This window comes from Bos mutus, chromosome 29 (genome assembly GCF_027580195.1).
Source record: "Bos mutus isolate GX-2022 chromosome 29, NWIPB_WYAK_1.1, whole genome shotgun sequence".
Classification (NCBI taxonomy): domain Eukaryota; kingdom Metazoa; phylum Chordata; class Mammalia; order Artiodactyla; family Bovidae; genus Bos; species Bos mutus.
Window position 1 is genome coordinate 21,283,772 of NC_091645.1, and position 19,798 is coordinate 21,303,569.

General features: G+C 40.0%; 1 protein-coding gene across 1 annotated transcript; it reads left to right on the forward strand.

Annotated features, from left to right (window-relative positions):
- The first annotated feature begins 8,738 nt into the window (after positions 1 to 8,738).
- CCDC179 (coiled-coil domain containing 179) lies at positions 8,739 to 12,495 on the forward strand. The gene is made up of 3 exons (XM_070365020.1): positions 8,739 to 8,783; positions 9,374 to 9,418; positions 12,358 to 12,495. The coding sequence occupies exons 1-3, from the start codon at positions 8,739 to 8,741 to the stop codon at positions 12,493 to 12,495; spliced, it is 228 nt and encodes a 75-aa protein (XP_070221121.1).
- Positions 12,496 to 19,798: the final 7,303 nt, after the last annotated feature.

Below are 19,798 nucleotides of genomic sequence, written 5' to 3' on the forward strand. Positions count from 1 at the left end.
GTAGCCATCTCTGCCAGGCCCAAGCTTCATTCAGCACCATCACCAGCTAGCAGCTCACTAACTCTGCCAGCGCATCCCCATGCACAGGCTCAGTCAGAGAGACCTGTCTTATCTTTTGGTCCAGAAGGAATTCAGAGACCAGAAATAGTGACATATGATCTATGTCATACCAAATGGGATTTGTGGTTAAGACTGTCATAAAGAAACTGCCAAAGACAATTTCTCACAGCTAGTAAGGACAAAAAGTGTCACTTGTTCCTTCCAGCATTCTAACTGCAGTAACTGATTAATTGCTTTCCTTGCAATGGCCCAGTGACCTGGAGACTCAACAGGTGTGACCCTAGCTCTGCACCACAGAGGTGAAGAGCCCCAGCTCTAGATGGTGGAAAGGACAAGCAAGTCCTCATGAGACAAAGGAGAAGCAAGCAAAATCAACCCTTACCCAGGGCCAGGTTAACATATATGGTAGCCCTAAGGATGAAGATATATGATACCCATCCTATAAGTAATCTGAAATCAAAAGGCAAAACTTTATCTGTGGTAGGCTAAAAATTGTTCTCAAAGATATGTCCATGTACTATTCCTTGGAACCTTCCAGGGAACTTTAGAATCCTTGGAAAGTGAAGTGAAAGTGTTAGTTGCTCAGTTGTGTCTGACTCTTTGCAATCCCATGGACTAGCCCTCCAGGCTCCTCTGTCCATGGGATTTCCCATACAAGAATACTGGAGTGGGTTGCCGTTCCCTTCTCCAGGGGATCTTCCCCACCCAGGGATTGAACCTGGGTCTCCTACACTGCAGGCAGATCCCTTACCATCTGAGCCACCAAGGAAGCCCAAGAATACTGGAGTGGGTAGCCATTCCCTTTTTGGGGGTATCTTGCTGACCCAGGGATTGAACCTGAGTCTCCTGCACTGCAGGCAGATTCTTTACCTTCTGAGCCACCTATGGGGGTTGGAACCTAATGAACAATGCTTTATTTGGAAAAGGGGTCTTTGCAGATGTGATTAAATTAAGAATTTTGAGATGAGATTGTCCTGGGTTATCTAGGTGGGCTCCAGATACCATCACAAGCATCCTCTAAGAGGCAAAGATTAGACACACATAGAAGATAAGGATGAGTGAAGATGAACACAAAGACTGGGATGATGTGCCTTCAAGCCAATGAGTGCAGGCAGCCACTGGAAGCCGGAAAAGCCAAGGATCAGAGTCTACCCTTGAGTCCCTTGAGAGAGTAAAGCCCTACTGACACCCTGATTTCAGACTTCTGACCTCTAGAATAAACTTCTGTTGTTCTAAGCTACCAAGTCTGTGGTAATTTTTATAGCAGCCATAGAAAATTAATACAATAAACTATGAAATAAATAAAAAACAGTCCAACGAAAATGCTGGGGGTTTTCTTCTCCCTAGTTTAACTCCTTTTATTGATCTATTTATGCAATATTAACTCTAGAATTTGATAAGTCAATTTCTAAATTGGGGAGAAGTTTGCTGAACAAGGAAACTATATGGACTCGTAGCATAAAGCACATTCAGATTCCAATAATATATTTTAAAAATTTCATGATATTGGTGCCAACAAGATGAATATAATCAGAACTAGCTAGTATTTGGGTGAATATATAACTGAATAAATTCTACCAAAAGGTACTGGTGAATACTTCCTGATAAAATATCGGTGCAGCTTTCTATGCTGAGATGTACAGTATCCTTCTTGACCCTGTGCCATGCAAAGTTTTTATTAAAATTTGGATGATGATGTAACACAGTGACCAAGTGAGCAGATGACACAGAGGAGCTGTACTGTAGAGAAAAAAAGGACTCTGGATAGGATGAAGTGATAGGCTGGATTTTGAAAGATGTAACTTAATATAGACATATTTACAGTCTCTAATTTCACACTTTCACTACACATAGGTACAGAAAAGGAAAAATCTACTATAAACTTCACTCATAAAATAATAATAAAAATGATATTAAGTGCTACTATGTCCCAGATATTTGATGATAGACAGATAATTGATAGATATTTCTCCCACTTTGTAGAGTAGGCTCAAGACAACCTATACAATTTGCAGGTCCTAGGGCTTCCCTTGGAGAAGGCAATGGCACCCCACTCCAGTACTCTTGCCTAGAAAATCCCATGGATGGAGCAGCCTGGTGGGCTGTAGTCCATGGGGTCGCTAAGAGTCAGACAGGACTGAGCGACTTCACTTTTACTTTTTACTTTCATGCATTGGAGAAGGAAATAGCAACCCACTCCAGTGTTCTTGCCTGGAGAATCCCAGGGACAGGGGAGCCTAGTGGGCTGCCATCTATGGGGTCGCACAGAGTCGGACACGACTGAAGGGACTTAGCAGCAGAGCAGCAGCAGCAGCGCTTCCCTGGTGGCTCAGCAGTAAAGAATCCACCTGCAATAAAGGAGAAGCAGTTTTGATCCCTGGATCTGGAAGATTCCCTGGAGAAGGAATAGCAGCCCACTTCAGTACTCTAGCCTGAGAAATCCTATGAACAGAGGAGCCTATAGTCCTTGGGGTCGCAAAAGAGTCAAACAGGACTAAGTGACTAAAGAACAACAACAAATTGCCAAATGAAAATTCAGAGCCACTGGCTTAAAAATTAAGAATTTTAAAACAGTAAGAACCGAGCATCAATCTTTCTAAGCACTGAGTCCCAGTGTGTGACTACACAGATTGTACACCATGGAGTCACCCCTACACTAGTATTATTTAACATGGGACTCATTCATACAGGATTCTTTGGTACTAAAACTCCAGCATGAAGCATAGACACTGGAACAGAAGAATCATTCAGTGGATATAAATATATGTAGAATGGAAGAAGGGTCAAAAGAAAGAGCAATGAATCTGTCAACACCTGATTTACTTTAGCATTTTATCCCAGAATGGGAACAGACTTTAATCGTAAGAAAAATTTCGAGGGTTTAAAGAATCTTAAGACCTAAAAAAGTTTTGTTTCCTTAAAGTTATCAGAAAAAATAAAGTCACAGGGAAATTTTAATGTATATGAATTAGTCAAAATCCTCCTATGTAACTTTGGAAAATAGTCTCAAATTGAAAAGTAGTTATATTGAAATCAAAGTAAATAATAAAGTTTCTTCATGCCCCAAAATAGATTCCATGGTCTCTTGGAATCCCAGAAAACTAACAAAACAGAAAATCTTTGAATAACAGGACAAGATAGTCCAATGTGGACAATCCATTTGTATTTCTGCATAAGTTGTTTCATTTATGTGGAAAAGCTTATGAGCTAATATTTTTAAGAATTTGTACTGTATTTGTATAAACTTACAAAGTAAAATCTAATTATGGAAACATCAAACATGATAAGCTTTTTAAAAATGTGAATGAAATATTTAAATTCTTCCATAAATTCAGTTTCTAACTAACAAGCTTGGAAATACTTGGGATGATAGCAAAGAAAGCTGCAAAGACACAAACCTGAAATGATTTCATTTGAAAGACATGAAAGAATATGCTTAATATTTAAGCAAAGGAAAATTATGTAGGCATTCTATTTTATAAATATTATCCTGTTTTAGATGATATATATATGTAGCATTGATTAGTGCCATATTACTTTAACTGATTTATCAGTATATATTTATTAAATATCCAGAGAAAGCTAATTAAAAATACCAGCTGCAGTGCAGAAATACTCTCACAAGCTAATCGCACTTGCATTATGAAACAGCCATTTAAGATATAAAACAAAGATCAGCAGATTTTGCTTAGAAAATGAGACAAATAATTGCATGTGGGAAAAAGCTGAAATATTGATATTAAGAGTTAATGATGTAATTTATGACATTGCAAGGTCATGCTTCAGTTCAGTTTAGTCACTCAGTCGTGTCCAACTTTTTGTGATGCTATGGACTGCAGTACGCCAGGCTTCCCTGTCCATAACTAACTCCCTGAGCTTGCTCAAACTCATGTCCATCAATTCAGTGATGCCATCCAACCATCTCATCCTCTGTCAACACCTTCTCTTTCTGCCCTCAATCTTTCCCAGCATTAGGGCCTTTTCCAAGGAGTCAGTTCTTCACATCAGGTTGCCAAAGTATTGGAGTTTTAGCTTCAGCATCAGTCCTTCCAATGAATATTCAGGAGACTGATTTCCTTTAGGATGGACTGGTTTGATCTCTTTGCAGTCCAAGGGACTCTCAAGAATCTCCAATACCACAGTTCAAAAGCATCAATTCTTCAGTGCTCAACTTTCTTTATAAAAGTTCAACTCTCACATCCATACCTGACTACTGGAAAAACCATAGCTTTGACAAGACAGACCTTTGTCTGTAAAGTAATGTCTCCACTTTTTATTATGCTATCTAGGTTTGTCATAGATTTTCTTCCAAGAAGCAAGCATCTTTTAATTTCATGGCTGCAGTCACCATCTGCAGTGATTTTGGAGCCCCCCCCCCCCCACCAAAATAAAGTCTCTCACTGTTTCCATTGTTTCCCTATCTATTTGCCATGAATTAATGGGACCAGAGACATCCTGGAATGTGAAGTCAAGTGGGCCTTAGAAAGCATCACTACAAACAAAGCTAGTGAAGGTGATGGAATTCCAGTTGAGCTATTTCAAATCCTGGAAGATGATGCTGTGAAAGTGCTGCACTCAATATGCCAGCAAATTTGGAAAACTCAGCAGTGGCCACAGAACTGGAAAACATCAGTTTTCATTCCAATCCCAAAGAAAGGCAATGTAAAGAATGCTCAAACTACCGCACAATTGCACTCATCTCACACACTAGTAAAGTAACACTCAAAATTCTCCAAGCCAGGCTTCAGCAATACGTGAACCATGAACTACCAGATGTTCAAGCTGGTTTTAGAAAAGGCAGAGGAACCAGAGATCAAATTGCCAACATCCACTGGATCATGGAAAAAGCAAGAGAGTTCCAGAAAAACATCTATTTCTGCTTTATTGACTATGCCAAAGCCTTTGACTGTGTGGATCACCATAAACTGGAAAATTCTGAAAGAGATGGGAATACCAGACCACCTGACCTGCCTCTTGAGAAACCTATATGCAGGTCAGGAAGCAACAGTTAGAACTGGACATAGAACAACAGACTGGTTCTGAATAGGAAAAGGAGAACGTCAAGGCTGTATATTGTCACCCTGCTTATTTAACTTATATGCAGAGTACATCATGAGAAACACTGGGCTGGAAGAACCACAAGCTGGAATCAAGATTGCCAGGAGAAGTATCAATAACCTCAGATATGCAGATGACACCACCCTTATGGCAGAAAGGGAAGAGGAACTCAAAAGCCTCTTGATGAAGGTGAAAGTGGAGAGTGAAAAAGTTGGCTTAAATCTCAACATTCAGAAGACAAAGATCATGGCATCTGGTCCTATCACTTCTTGGGAAATAGATGGGGAAACAGTGGAAACAGTGGCAGACTTTATTTTTGGGGGCTCCAAAATCACTGCAAATGGTGACTGCAGCCATGACATTAAAAGACATTTACTCCTTGGAAGAAAAGTTATGACCAACCTAGATAGCATATTGAAAAGCAGAGACATTACTCTGCCAACAAAGGTCCATCTAGTCAAGGCTACATCTGTGGTCATGTATGGATGTGAGAGTTGGACTGTGAAGAAAGCTGAGTGCCAAAGAATTGATGCTTTTGAACTGTGGTGTTGGAAAAGACTCTTGAGTGTCCCTTGGACTGCAAGGAGATCCAAGCAGTCCATTCTGAAGGAGATCAGCCCTGGGATTTCTTTGGAAGGAATGATGCTAAAGCTGAAACTCCAGTACTTTTTGGCCACCTCATGCGAAGAGTTGACTCATTGGAAAAGACTCTGATGTTGGGAGGGATTGAGGGCAGGAGGAGAAGGGGATGACAGAGGATGAGATGGCTGGATGGCATCACTGACTCGATGGACGTGAGTCTGAGTGAACTCCGGGAGTTGGTGATGGACAGGGAGGCCTGGCGTGCTGTGATTTATGGGGTCACAAAGAGTCAGACTGAGCGACTGAACTGAACTGAACTGATGCCATGATATTTGTTTTACGAATGTTTGGTTTTAAGCCAGCTTTTTCAGTCTCCTCTTTCACTTTCATCGAGATTCTTTAGTTCTTCTTCACTTTCTGCCATAGGGTATTGTCACCACCTGCATATGTGAAGTTATTGATATTTCTCCTGGCAATCTTGATTCCAGCTTGTGCTTCATCCAGTCTGGCATTTTGCATGATGTACTCTGCATATAAGTTAAATAAGCAGGATGAAAACATACAGCCTTGACATACTAAAGTATGTCATGCTTAAAGTAATATAAAATAATATTAAGTTATTCAGCAATAACTACTGTATTTAATGTAGAATCCTCCACATATAAGTGGGGAAGATTTTATATGCATATACATGGCACAATATATATATATATATGTAGATGGCACAAAGTGATCCCACAAGCATTAAATTAGACAAATACTGTATAATATATTGGGGCTTCCCAGGTGGCAGCAGTGGTAAAGAACCTGTAATTCATAATCACTAGCATATTAGAAGTTTTAAAGTAGTCCAACAATAAAGATAGTTATTTATCTTTTTTTTTAACCATTTGACTCTTACATTTACCATTATGTCCAAAACATACTTGAACTCAGCACTCATTTTTAGGTAGAAAGGTTGTGTGGTTTGTTTACTTGTTTTGTTTTTTCATGTAAAATTACAAGTATTTCCGGAGTTTACTTTGAGAATTGCAGCTCTGTACCAAACAAATATGAGCATGTAGGAAGACTGCTGACATTTAATATTCAGGTGTGTTCATAATTTATTTTACAGTTAAATTGCATAGATTTTTGGCAAAGGCAATTTTTATGCAAATATGCTGCCCAGATTCAGACAGTATATTCTTTGCCCCTTTGCTCTTAGTCATATCACTGACTTAATGGACATAAGTTTGAGAAAGCTCCGGAAGATGGTGAAGGACAGGGAAGCCTGGCATGCTGCAGTCCAAGGGATGGCAAAGAGTTGGACATCACTGAGACTGAACAACAACAACAATATCACATTTTGAGATTTGAGTGAGGTGCAGAGCATTGACTGTCTGTAGTGTGATACAGATTATCAATATGAATAGTGGGGAGTTGAAGGACTGCAAAGTGATTTAGGGCATGATGACTGTTGTGCTACTTACTGGTCCCTTATCTTTCAGCTCTAAACCCACTCTTTCATACTCTACTTTGTAAAGCCAAGGTTGGGACTTCACATATTTATTTTTCTCTTTAGAAATAAAAGAGCTGAGGGGTGGGATGGGGAGAGGAGAGAGAGGCTCAAGATGCAGAGGATATATGTATAATGATAGCTGATTTGCATTGTTGCACAGCAGAAACCAACACAACATTGTAAAGCAATGTCCCCCAATTACAAAACAAATTTAAAAAAAAGAAAGAAAAGATCTGGAAATTTATTCAGCTGGATCCTTGTATGTTCAGCTAATAGTGGGTACTGGACAGAGACTGGTAAGCAGGTGAGAGCGCAGAAGGATGGGACTCAGACCTGTCCTCTTTGTCTCCTGTTACCCTAGCAGGGACACTTCATCTGGCAGTGACAGTTGACCCATCAGCAGTCATCCCCAGTTTCTAAATAATCTCTGCGTGCCCAGAATTGATTTTATTGTCTAGTCTAATCTTTTAAAAGTAGTTGATGGCCTAGCACAGTATTTAGAGCACAGGCTCTGGAGGCTGATTGTGGATATAAATTCCAGCTCCCTCTCCAATTATATAATCTTGGCCAAGTTCAAGTTATGTATTGAGGAGGGCATGGCAACCCACTCCAGTATTCTTGCCTGGACAATCCCTTGGACAGAAGAGCCTGGCGGGCCATAAGTCCATAGGGTCGCACAGAGTTGGACAGGACTGAAGCTGCTAATTACGTGGGCAAGTTATTTAACATACTAGAGCCTTGTTTCCAAGAGGATAATCAGCATAGATGCCCCTGTTGGGTTGCTATAAAGAGTTAATGAGTTACATATGCATAAGTTCATCTAAGAGCACTGAACATAACCTCTACAGAAGTGTCAGCCATTATCAGGGTGCGAAGCAAGACTTGTTCTGCTTCTTCTAAAAGTGACCTGGAGATAGTGGGTTCCGAGATTTTAATAGAGGACAAACAGTTTGAAGGAAACGCTGCAAAGCCCCCAAAAGAAGTGGTGCAACATAAAAGGAGTGGTAAGCAGCGGTGAGGACCCAGTTTAAGCCAGAGACAGTGAATGTGCATTGCAGCTATCTTCAAGTTTTCTCCCTTCTGCCTGGGTACTGACCAGGAGAAGACAAGTACTTGGATGTATCCAACGGGAAGCTGTGACAGAAGAATCATGAGGTGATGGAACTAAGAAACCCTGAGGCTGAACCCAGGGACCATGGAATGTAAGCTAGATGTGTTAAGAAGGGAGGGGAACTCCCTGGAGGCAAGAGTAGATCGCTGAGGTCTGGAAAAGATGGAAAACCGGAGGGTGTTACTCGGATGTCAAAGCAAAGGAACCGGAAGGCTAGCCCATCTCCGGTGAGCTACTGACTTCAGCTTCCTTGCACTGCGATTGGAAGACCGCTAAGGGAAAGGGCGGGCCCCCAGCGGGTAGGATAAAGAGAATTGTGATGGAACAGGGCGGGGCTCGCGGGGGCCACAGCGGGCCACTGGGGGCGCCCCTCTGAGGACTGGGACGGGGGCCGGCGGTGGGCGCTGCGGCGCTGCAAGGCTCTGCAGCATGTGCCTGTGCTGTAGGGAGGACGACTCTGTCCAAGTCAACCCTGTGAGTCCTCCCAGGCCCTCAGCGCCGCCTCTGCAGCCCCAGGCCCTGCGCCTGCCCTCCCCCTTCTCGGAGGCTGCCTTGGCCCCTCTCGCTGCTTGCCCTTGCAAGACTACTGGTGGTTTGGGGTTGGGAAACCCAGCGGGGAGTTGCGAGGGGTGGTAGTGGGAGAAGGCCGACTGGATCCCGGGCTACAGGACCTACAGGGAGGTGGAAAAGCCCCGCCTCCTGCCTGCCGGGGCCAAGCACGTGCTGTCTTCTGTTGGTTGAATGACACTGACCCAGCGTGGCAATGTTCAGTACCAACTGAAACATGCTTGTTTGGTTTTTCTTGTACACCCTCTCCTTCCAGAATAAATCTCAGTAGTCCCGGTAGTGTGGTTCATAGATGTTTTTTTTCTTTTTCTCATAATACAATCTCATCTTCCACCCAGTGTTCCCTTTGCTATTCTTATTCTGATCCTGCCTCTTGCAGTTGAGATAGTAGGCATCTATAAACAGAAAATAGTAGCACAGGCTTCCTATTATAATAACTGAATTTTTCCTTTGTTCATGCACTTTTTTTAAATTTTTTAATCTTATATGTTATGTAGGAAAGCTCGAGCTGGCGGCATCCTGCAGAAGTCACTGAAAGGCAGGTAATATTTAAATAAATAATCCTGGTTATTTCGAAAGTGTGACTTTATCACGTTCCTTTCTGTGTGCTGATCCCTAATAGGACAGAAATTTTACTAGCTAGACCCTTCTGTGTTATGTTTGTTGAGACTCTGGAATCTTGTGACTAGTATCTGAGTCTTAACTAGGATAACCTAAATGGTTTATTTTTCTCCTTTTTTTAATGTAACATTTTGTATGTGGACAGGGTGTATATATATATATATATATATGTATATATATATATATATATATATATATTTTATACAGCATATGAAATTATAAAATATACCTCCAATTTAAGAAAATATATGGGTATCCTTGAACTCGTGGAGAGGCTGCTTCTGTGCTCAACCTGAGCGCAGCATCTCTCCCAGAGGTAACCACTACCTTGAATTTTATTTTTATCAATCTAATCTTTTCCTTTAATGCTCCTAAAAGTATATTGTCTTCTTGGTTTTGAACTTCATAAGCATAGGATCACACAAAATTCATTGTATGATTTATCCTTTCTTCTTAATATTGTTTTCAAAGATTTGTTCATAGTGTGGTATATAGTTATAATTCCTTTGTTTTCACTGCTATTAATATTTCATTGTGGCACATATAACAGTTCATTGATCCTTTCTCCTGTTGATGAATATTGGGTTGTTTCCAAATTTTCTAATGATGACCAGTGCTACTGTGAACTTTAGAGTACATGCTTTTTTTTTTTTTTTTTTCCCAAGTGAAATCAAGGGTTTCACTTGATTATTTGGGCAAGAATAAAAGGATTGGACCTTACCATTGTTATGAAAAATAATGCCATATGTTTTTCAAAGCAATTGTACCAATTTCACATTGGCAGTGGAAAAGTTCCTATTATTCCTGTCTTTTCCACCCTACTACTCTGTTACCTTATCTTCCAAGCATTCTAGTTTCATCTCCGAGGTCTCTGCTACTTATAGATGCCAGCCATGCAATGGGGACATAAAACTCTGTGTGACATTCATCATTTAAGAGAACTAAAGAATGTGCATGTATTTTGTATTCTTACTTCTATAAAGAAAAGCCCTTTGGGATTTTAAAATGAACATTACCTTTAAAATAAAAGTAAACACATATATCCATGAGTCTTAGATCTGTCTCAGTTCAGTTCAGTTCAGTCTCTCAGTCGTGTCCAACTCTTTGCAACCCCATAGACTGCAGCACGCCAGGCTTCCCTGTCCATCACCAATGCCCGGAACTTACTCAAACTCATGTCCGTCAAGTCAGTGATGCCATCCAACCATCTCATCCTCTGTCAGCCCCTTCTCCTCTGCCTTCAGTCTTTTCCAGCCTTGGGGTCTTTTCTAGTGAGTCAGTTCTTAGCATCAGGTGGCCAAAATATTGAAGTTTCAGCTTCAGCATCAGTCCTTCCAATGAATATTCAGGACTGATTTCCCTTTAGGATTGACTGGTTTGATCTCCTTGCAGTCCAAAGGACTCTCAAGAGTCTTCCCCCACACCACAGTTCAAAAGCATTAATTCTTCAGTGCTCAGCTTTCTTTATAGTCCCACTCTCACATGCATACATGACTACTGGAAAAAACCATAGCTTTCACTAGACGGAACTTTGTTGGCAAAGTAACATCTCTGCTTTTTAATATGCTCTCTAGGTTGATCATAGCTTTCCTTCCAAGAAGCAAGTGTATTTTAATTTCATGGCTGCAGTCACCATTTGCAGTGATTTTGGAGCCCCCAAAAATAAAGTATCACATTGTTTCCACTGTTTCCCCATCTAATTGCCATGAAGTGATTGGACCAGATGCCATGATCTTAGTTTTCTGAATGTTGAGTTTTAAGCCAACTTTTTCACTCTACTCTTTCACTTTCATCAAGAGGCTAATTAGTTCTTCGATTTCTGCCATAAGGGTGGTATCATCTGCATATCTGAGGTTATAAATATTTCTTCCAGCAATCTTGATTCCAGCTTGTGCTTCATCCAGCCCAGCGTTTCTCATGATGTACTCTGCATATACGTTAAATAAGCAGAGTGACAATATGCAGCCTTGACGTACTCCTTTCCCAATTTGGAACCAGTCTGTTGTTCCATGTCCAGTTTTAACTGTTGCTTCTTGACCTGCATACAGATTTCTTTGGAGGCAGGTCAGGTAGTCTGATATTCCCATCTCTTTCAGAGTTTTCTACCGTTTGTTGTGATCCACACAGTCAAAGGCTTTGGCATAGTCAATAAAGCAGAAGATGTTTTTCTGGAACTCTCTTGCTTTTTCAATGATCCAGTGGATGTTGGCAATTTGATCTCTGGTTCCATCACCTCCACTAGCTTTGTTCGTAGTGATGCTTTCTAAGGCCCACTTGACTTCACATTCCAGGATGTCTGGCTCTAGGTGAGTGATCACACCATCATGATTTTCTGGGTCGTGAAGATCTTTTTTGTACAGTTCTTCTGTGTATTCCTGCCACCGCTTCTTAATATCTTCTGCTTCTGTTAGGTCCATACCATTTATGTCCTTTATCAAGCCCATCTTTGTATGAAATGTTCCCTTGGTATCTCTATTTTCTTGAAGAGATCTCTAGTCTCCCATTCTATTGTTTTCCTCTATTTCTTTGCATTGATCACTGAGGAAGGCTTTCTTATCTCCTTGCTATTCTTTGGAACTCTGCATTCAAATGGGTATATCTTTCCTTCTGTCTAATAGTGCCCGGTTAGTGAAGTGGAAATCAAAATAAAGAGTTTCATTTGAAAACTCTACTGAAGCTCCGAAGTGTTTTCTTCATCTACAAACCACACATTTGCAAAAGTTTTTCCCCTATTTCTATGTAGCTGTGTAAGCCATATCCACTGATTGTGTTTATCTTTTTTTGTGGATACAAACCAAAAATGTTGGCATGCTCTGTTAATACTGTAAAAGTTTTCTTTCCTTTTAATTTTTTCCTAAAGTCCACAGCTAAACGTATTGAGCATATGAGAAACCTATGGAGACAGAAGAGGAAATTTAATAAACGGTTTTCAAGGCCTGCGCCTGTTCCAGAACCCGGACTTCTAGTAAGTGCTCCACTGAAATTAACAGATCCTTAAATGCAAAAACACATCATCATTTTTTTTCATTTATATAACACTCTAAATTCTGTTTTTCCCCTTTCCTTTGAGAAATTGGTAACTGCAGTCTGGCTGCAGTTGAGCCTCCATGAGTTTTTTACATGTAGTACCAATTGTATGCCTAATAACCAGTCATAAATCCAATGACTTTCCTTCCACTGGAAAGTCCTTTAGGTATTGGAAGAAAACTATTACCTCCCATCTTAGGCAGATTTTTTAGGGTGAAAACCCCCAAAACTCCTCTAATCAAATTCTCATCTGTTATTTAAGTCTTCTTTGTAGTTGTCTCTTGAAGATAATGTGGTCTAATGGAAAGAGTGGATGGAAAGATGGAAAATGGAAAGATCTTTGAAACCTTGATGTTCTGAATTCCTTTGCATGTATTATTAACTGTACAAAGTTATCCACTTAAATCTTCTCGATTATATTATTTGCAGAATAAGTCACAAAATCTCCTGCCAAATAGTTTTTCAATCCAGGCTTGAGCACTTGTAACATCAGAAAACTCTACACCAACCACAGCTTATTCCATCTTTCTTAATACCTTTGATATACATTTGAAAGTTCTTCCAGGGACTTATCTGATGGTCCAGTGGTTAGGACATAGCCTTCCAATACAGGGGCTGCAGGTTCAATCCCTGGTCGGGAAGCTGAGATCCCACATGCCTCATGGCCAAAAAGCCAGAACATAAACAGTAGAAGGAATATTGTAACAAGTTCAAAAAAGACTTTGAAAATGGTCCACATTTTAAAAAATCTTTTAAAAACTGAAACTTCTTCCATGTAACACTTTATATTGCCTCCATGAGCTTTTTACATGTAGTACCAATTGTATGCCTAATCAGTTCAGTTCAATCGCTCAGTCCTGTCCGACTCTTTGCAACCCCATGAATTGCAGCACACCAGGCCTTCCTGTCCATCACCAACTCCCAGAGTTCACTCAAACTCACGTCCATCGAGTCAGTGATGCCATCCAGCCATCTCATCCTCTGTCATCCCCTTTTCCTCCTGCTCCCAACCCCTCCCAGCATCAGAGTCTTTTCCAATGAGTCAACTCTTCACATGAGGTGGCCAAAGTACTAGAGTTTCAACTTTAGCATCATTCCTTCCAAAGAACACCCAGGGCTGATCTCCTTTAGAATGGACTGGTTGGATCTCCTTGCAGTCCAAGGGACTCTCAAGAGTCTTCTTCAACACCACAGTTCAAAAGCATCAATTCTTTGACGCTCAGCTTTCTTCACTGTCCAACTCTCACATCCATACATGACCACAGGAAAAACCATAGCCTTGACTAGACGGACCTTTGTTGGCAAAGTAATGTCTCTGCTTTTGAATATGCTATCTAGGTTGGTCATAACTTTCCTTCCAAGGAGTAAGCGTCTTTTAATTTCATGGCTGCAGTCACCATCTGCAGTGATTTTGGAGCCCCAAAAAAATAAAGACTGACACTGTTTCCACCGTTTCCCCATCTACTTGTCATGAAGTGATGGGACCAGATGCCATGATCTTCGTTTTCTGTACGTTGAGCTTTAAGCCAACTTTTTCACTCTCCTCTTTCACTTTCATCAAGAGGCTTTTTAGTTCCTCTTCACTTTCTGCCATTAGGGTGGTGTCATCTGCAACCAGTCATAAATCCAATGACTTTCCTTCCACTGAAATGTCCTTTAGATATTTGAAGAAAACGATTACCTCCCGTCTTAGGCAGATTTTTTAGGGTGAAAACCCCCAAATTTCCTCATCCATTCCTCTTTTGCCTTAATAGTGAGCCCCGACCTTATTCAGGCAATCTCTGGGATCAGATTTCATTGTAGAAATATTTGAGGTAGGTTATATTTCTGATCATTAAGATTTTTTTTCTGTTGGTTTTCTTTTTCAAAGAAAACAAACCTCTAATGAATAGCACTGTTAGATAGAAATTTGTAACTTCAGCTCCTTCTAAAAGAAACTCAACTGCCATGGTTTAAATAAATAGTACTTTTTCCTCCAAAGGAGAACTCCTGACCTAGGCAGTCTAGGATTGATATGATGAGTTTTAAAACCACCAAAGAAGTTTCAGGTTCCTTCCGTCTTTTTGATCCTTCACATTTTCACATGACTTTTACTCTCATGGTCTCAAAAAAAGCTTCTACAATAGGTAGAGATTGCATCTGCATTCCAAAAGAAGAGGATACAAGACAAAGGGAAAAAGTATACACCTGTTGAATTAGTTCTTGTTGATCAGGAGAGTAACTTCTGTATATGTACATCAGTCAGTTCAGTTCAGTCACTCAGTCGTGTCCGACTCTTTGTGACCTCAAGAATCACAGCACACCAGGCCTCCCTGTCCATCACCATCTCCGGGAGTTCACTCAAACTCATGTCCATCGAGTCGGTGATGCCATCCAGCCATCTCATCCTCTGTTGTCCCCTTTTCCTCCTGCCCCCAATCCCTCCCAGCATCAGAGTCTTTTCCAATGAGTCAACTCTTCACATGAGGTGGCCAAAGTACTGGAGTTTCAGCTTTAGCATCATTCCTTCCAAAGGAATCCCAGGGCTGATCTCCTTCAGAATGGACTGGTTGGCTCTCCTTGCAGTCCAAGGGACTCTCAAGAGTCTTCTCCAACACTACAGTTCAAAAGCATCAATTCTTCGACGCTCAGCTTTCTTCACAGTCGAACTCTCAGATCCATACATGGCCACTGGAAAAACCATAGCCTTGACTAGATGGACCTTTGTTGGCAAAGTAATGTCTCTGCTTTTGAATATGCTATCTAGGTTCGTCATACTTTTCTTCCAAGGAGTAAGCGTCTTTTAATTTCATATATATATATATATAATCTAGGTTGAAGTGATGGTTTTGTGGGTGTATGCATGTCAAAACGTTTTAAAGTATACACTTCAAATATTTGTGATTTATTGCATGTCAACTATACTTCAAAAAAGCTGATAGACACCCCACACATACAAACATACACAAACACACACACACACACACACACACACATGTCTTTTATTCACCATTACACTATCATACAGGAGATTTTCACTGCCCTAAAAATCTCCTGTGCACTATACATTCATCCTTTCCCTCTTCCCTCACCTGTCTCAAGGCCCTGGCCATCACTGATATTTTTTCTCTCTCTCTAGTTTTGCCTTTTTCCAGAATGTCATATGGTTGGAATCATAGAGTATGCAATCTTTCATACTGCTTTCTTTTACTTAGTAATAGACACTTAAGTTTCCTTCATATCTTTTCATGATTTGATAAGTCATTTCTTTTTACCCATTGCATGGATCCATTCACCTATTGAAAAACATCATGGGCACTTGCAGTTTTAGCAATCATCAATAAAATTGCTGTAAACATTCATGGGGAAATTTTTTTTTTTACACATAAAAAATGTGTAAAATTTTTTTACATGAAATACCTAGAAACACAATTGCTGGATCATATGGTAAAACTGTGTTTAGCTTTTAGGGAAAAAAAAAAAAAACCCTGGAAAACTGTCTTCCAAAGTAGCTGTATTATTTTGTACTCCCACTAGCAATGAATGACAGTTCTCTGTTGCTCCTCACCATTGCCCACATTTGATGTCATCAGTGTTTGCAGATTTTAGCCATGTAGATAGTTGTGTAGTGATATTTCATTATTTTAATTTGCAATTCCATGGTGGCTCAGAATCCACCTGCAATGTGGGATACCTGGATTCAACCGCTGAGTTGGGAAGATCCCTTGGAGGAGGGCATGGCAAACCACTCCAGTATCCTTGCCTGGAGAATCCCCATGGATAGAGGAGCCTGGTGGGCTACAGTCCATGGGGTTGAAAAGAGTCAGACATGATTGAGCAACTCAGCATATTGACAATCATTTTATATGTTTATCTGCCAACTCTATAACTTCTTTGATAATGTGTCTATTCAGGCATTTTGCCCACTTTTTAATTGTTTATTTTTTATAGTTGAGTTTTGAGCCATTTGTGCATTTTGGATGCCAGCTTTTCATATGTATTTTGCAAATATTTTTTCTCAATCTGTCCTTTGTGTTTTCATTTTTTCTAGTAGTATTTTCCCAGAGCCAAAATTTTTAATTTTAATGAAGCTTAACATCAATTATTTCTTTCATGGATCATGCTTTTAGTGTATCTAAAAACTCATTGTGAAATCCAAGGTCTTATAGCATTTCTCCTGTGTTATTTTCTGGAATTTTTATAATTTTATACTTTACATTAGGTCTATGATACATTTTGAGTTCCTTTCAATGAAAGGTATAAACTGACTTTTTTTTTTTTTTTTTTTTGCATGTGGCTGTCGTTCTGATTTTTACAGCACCATTTCCTGATCAAGCTATCCTATCTATATTGTATTACCTTTGCTCCTTTGTCAAAGTCCTGTTGACTATTTGTATCTGCGTGAATCTATTTCTGGGCTATCTATTCTGTTCCATTAAATAGAGTATTTATCTGTTCTTTTGCCACTTCCACACTGTCTTGATTACTGTAGCTTTATAATAAATCCTGGAGTTAGATTAGTAATATCAGTAACATAAGTGTCAGCCTTCTAACTTTGTTCTTCTCCTTCAGTGTTGTGTCAGTAATCCTTGGTCTTTTTGTTTATTCATATAAAACTTAGAATCAGTTTATAAAAATCCACAAAGTAACTTGCTGTAATTTTGATTGTATTGTGCTAGATCTGGAAAAAACTGACATCTTAATAATATTGAGTCTTTTTATAAATGAGCCTTGTTTACCAGATTTATTTAGGTCATCTTTGATAATTTTTTTTCATCGGAGTTCCTGATCTTAGCTGGGAACATCTAGTTACTCATCATTAAATATGAGGTTAGCTGTAGGTGTTTTATAAATGTTCTTTCTTAAGTTTGAGACAATCCCTCTCTATTCCTACTTTGCTGTTGTTTTTTTTAATCATAAAGGGGTGTTGGATTTTGTCAAATGCTCATTCTGCATCTAGTGATATGATCACATAATAGAAGATCAGGGAAAAATCTCTTTGCTTCCAGAGTGGAAGGGGGAAACTGCCATTTTGAAATACTTAGGGCTTTTTGTTCTCCTAACAGGGCACACTCAAGGGAACTGATTTATCAGGATCTAATTTACCTTTTATCTAATTTGGCTTTTATCAAACTCTAGTTGACCTGGGGAAATGCCCAAATCCAGACCCTTCTACATAAGGTATGGAGAATACCCAACTAAAGTTCTGATCTTCACTCAGTGAAATATGAAGGCTTCCCTAAGAGGGCCTCCCTAAGACTCCCCACCAAACTGAGTTTTTTAACTTTCAAGCTAATCCATACTGAGCCACAGCAACTTGTCCGTTAAAGTTTAAGTGTTCCTTCCAGTATGGTGTCAGCAGAGCAGTTTACCTTGGGACCTCAGTTCTCTGACGGATCTAAGAAAAGTTGTTGATTTTCAGTGTGTTCAGCATTTTTCTGGTTATGAGAATGTGAGTGATGATTTCCAAACTCTGTACATGTCAGACTGGAAACTCCCACTTATTTTTCCTTGATCAAAACTGGCCACCCTTAGCTGCAAGAAAGTCTAAAGTGGTAAAAAAAAAGAAAAATTGAAGTTGCTTTCTTGCTGCTCTAGAGAATTGAGGTTCTATTAGTGGGAAAAAGGACTTCTCAGGTGGCTCAGTGTAAGCAATCTGTCTGCCAATGAAGGAGATGCAGGTTCCATCCCTGGGTCGGGAAGGTCCCCTGGAGAAGGAAATGGCAACCCACTCCAGTATTCTTGCCTGGGAAATCCATAGACAGAGGAGCTTGGCTTGGCTATAGTCCACAAGGTCACAGAGTCAGACCAACTGAGCACAATTAGTGTGAAAGAAAATACCTTCATTTCCTTCTCAGGCCGAAACTCATCCTCTTCCCAGTTTTTCGAGTAAATGCATATTATGAATATAAATTCAGCCCCTTAGCTTTGCTTTCCTTTGTATTTCCATAGTCATGGGAGTTTATGTATTGCCACACAGGATCCCAGGATATGCAACTTTATATAGTTACCCCACTGTCTTAAATATCTACATAGCTCCTCTCTTGCTGATACACCTGTGTTTGTAATTCCACCCCCATGGTCATGATCTCTCTGATATGCATTAAAATATGCTTGCACAACATACGTTTGTTGTTATTCAGTCACTCAGTCGTGTCTCTTTGAGACACCATGGACTGCAGTATGCCAGGCTTCAGTGTCGTTCACTATCTCCGGAGTTTGCTCAGATTCTTGTCCATTGAGTCAGTGATGGCTATCTAACCATCTCATCCTCTGCCTCCCTCTTCTCCTTTGCCATCAGTCTTTCCTAACATCAAGGTCTTTTCCCAGGAGTCATCTCTTCACGTCTGCACAGTTATTCCATAGCAAAGTTTAATGATGTGGGATGTGGGGGAGAAGGGAGCAATGATTCCTGAGACCACCTTGCTACAGGGTATGACTTCTGAGCCCCTTAACTCTTGATTCATTTTCACACAGTTTGGTTAACCTTTCCATCCCTTTTCCAGTGCAGATGTCTCGTGCCATTGGTTTCCTCTTTTTGTGACTTGTTCTCAATTTCAAACCATTATGGCTTTCCGTTAATAAACTCCCTTTTCTTTCTTGAGCTGCCAGATGTGTCTTATAGAAATGTCTGCCGAATGTTCTTTATCAATTATTCTACCAGCCAGAGAGCTTCCAAAGACAACTGATATCTCTCACAAGTACAAATATAAAAAATAAAATGCATGATCCATGAAAAGCCTGAGTTTGATCTGGCACTTAGTATTCATTGTCCTTAATACAAAATTTCTGAAATTATGTTCAGAACATCCAGTTATTTTCTTTTGGTGGTAGTAGGCCATTATCAATGTTTCCTTTTTCCACAAAAAGAACATGAGGGGGCTCAATGTTCCAAAGTATACACTAAAATTTTGTTTGGTTTAATTTCCAAACCACTGTGGACTGATCACTTTGTAACATACAATCAAAATGCTGTAGCAGTGTCAAATTATTATAAATGAACACAAATGCTTGTTCTCAATTTCTCTACTGATCTTGTTGCAAAATTGTAATGAATGTAATGGCTCATAATGAATGTAAAACTAGCACCAAAGCCAGACTGTACAGAATAATACTGCTTTGAAAAGTGAAAGTCACTCAGTCGTGTCCAACTCTTTGCAAACCCATGGACTGTCCATGGAATTCTCCAGGCCAGAACACTGGACTGGGTAGCCTTTCTCTTATCCAGAGGATCTTCCCAACCCAGCGATCAAACCCAGGTCTCCTGCATTGCAGGTGGATTCTTTACCAACTGA

Coding starts and splice junctions, on each gene's coding strand:
- CCDC179 (XM_070365020.1), top strand. CDS start 8,739: ATGTGCCTGTGCTGTAGGGAGGACGACTCTGTCCAAGTCAACCCT. Junction 8,784..9,373: donor ACTCTGTCCAAGTCAACCCT/GTGAGTCCTCCC, acceptor TATGTTATGTAG/GAAAGCTCGAGCTGGCGGCA. Junction 9,419..12,357: donor CAGAAGTCACTGAAAGGCAG/GTAATATTTAAA, acceptor TTTTTCCTAAAG/TCCACAGCTAAACGTATTGA.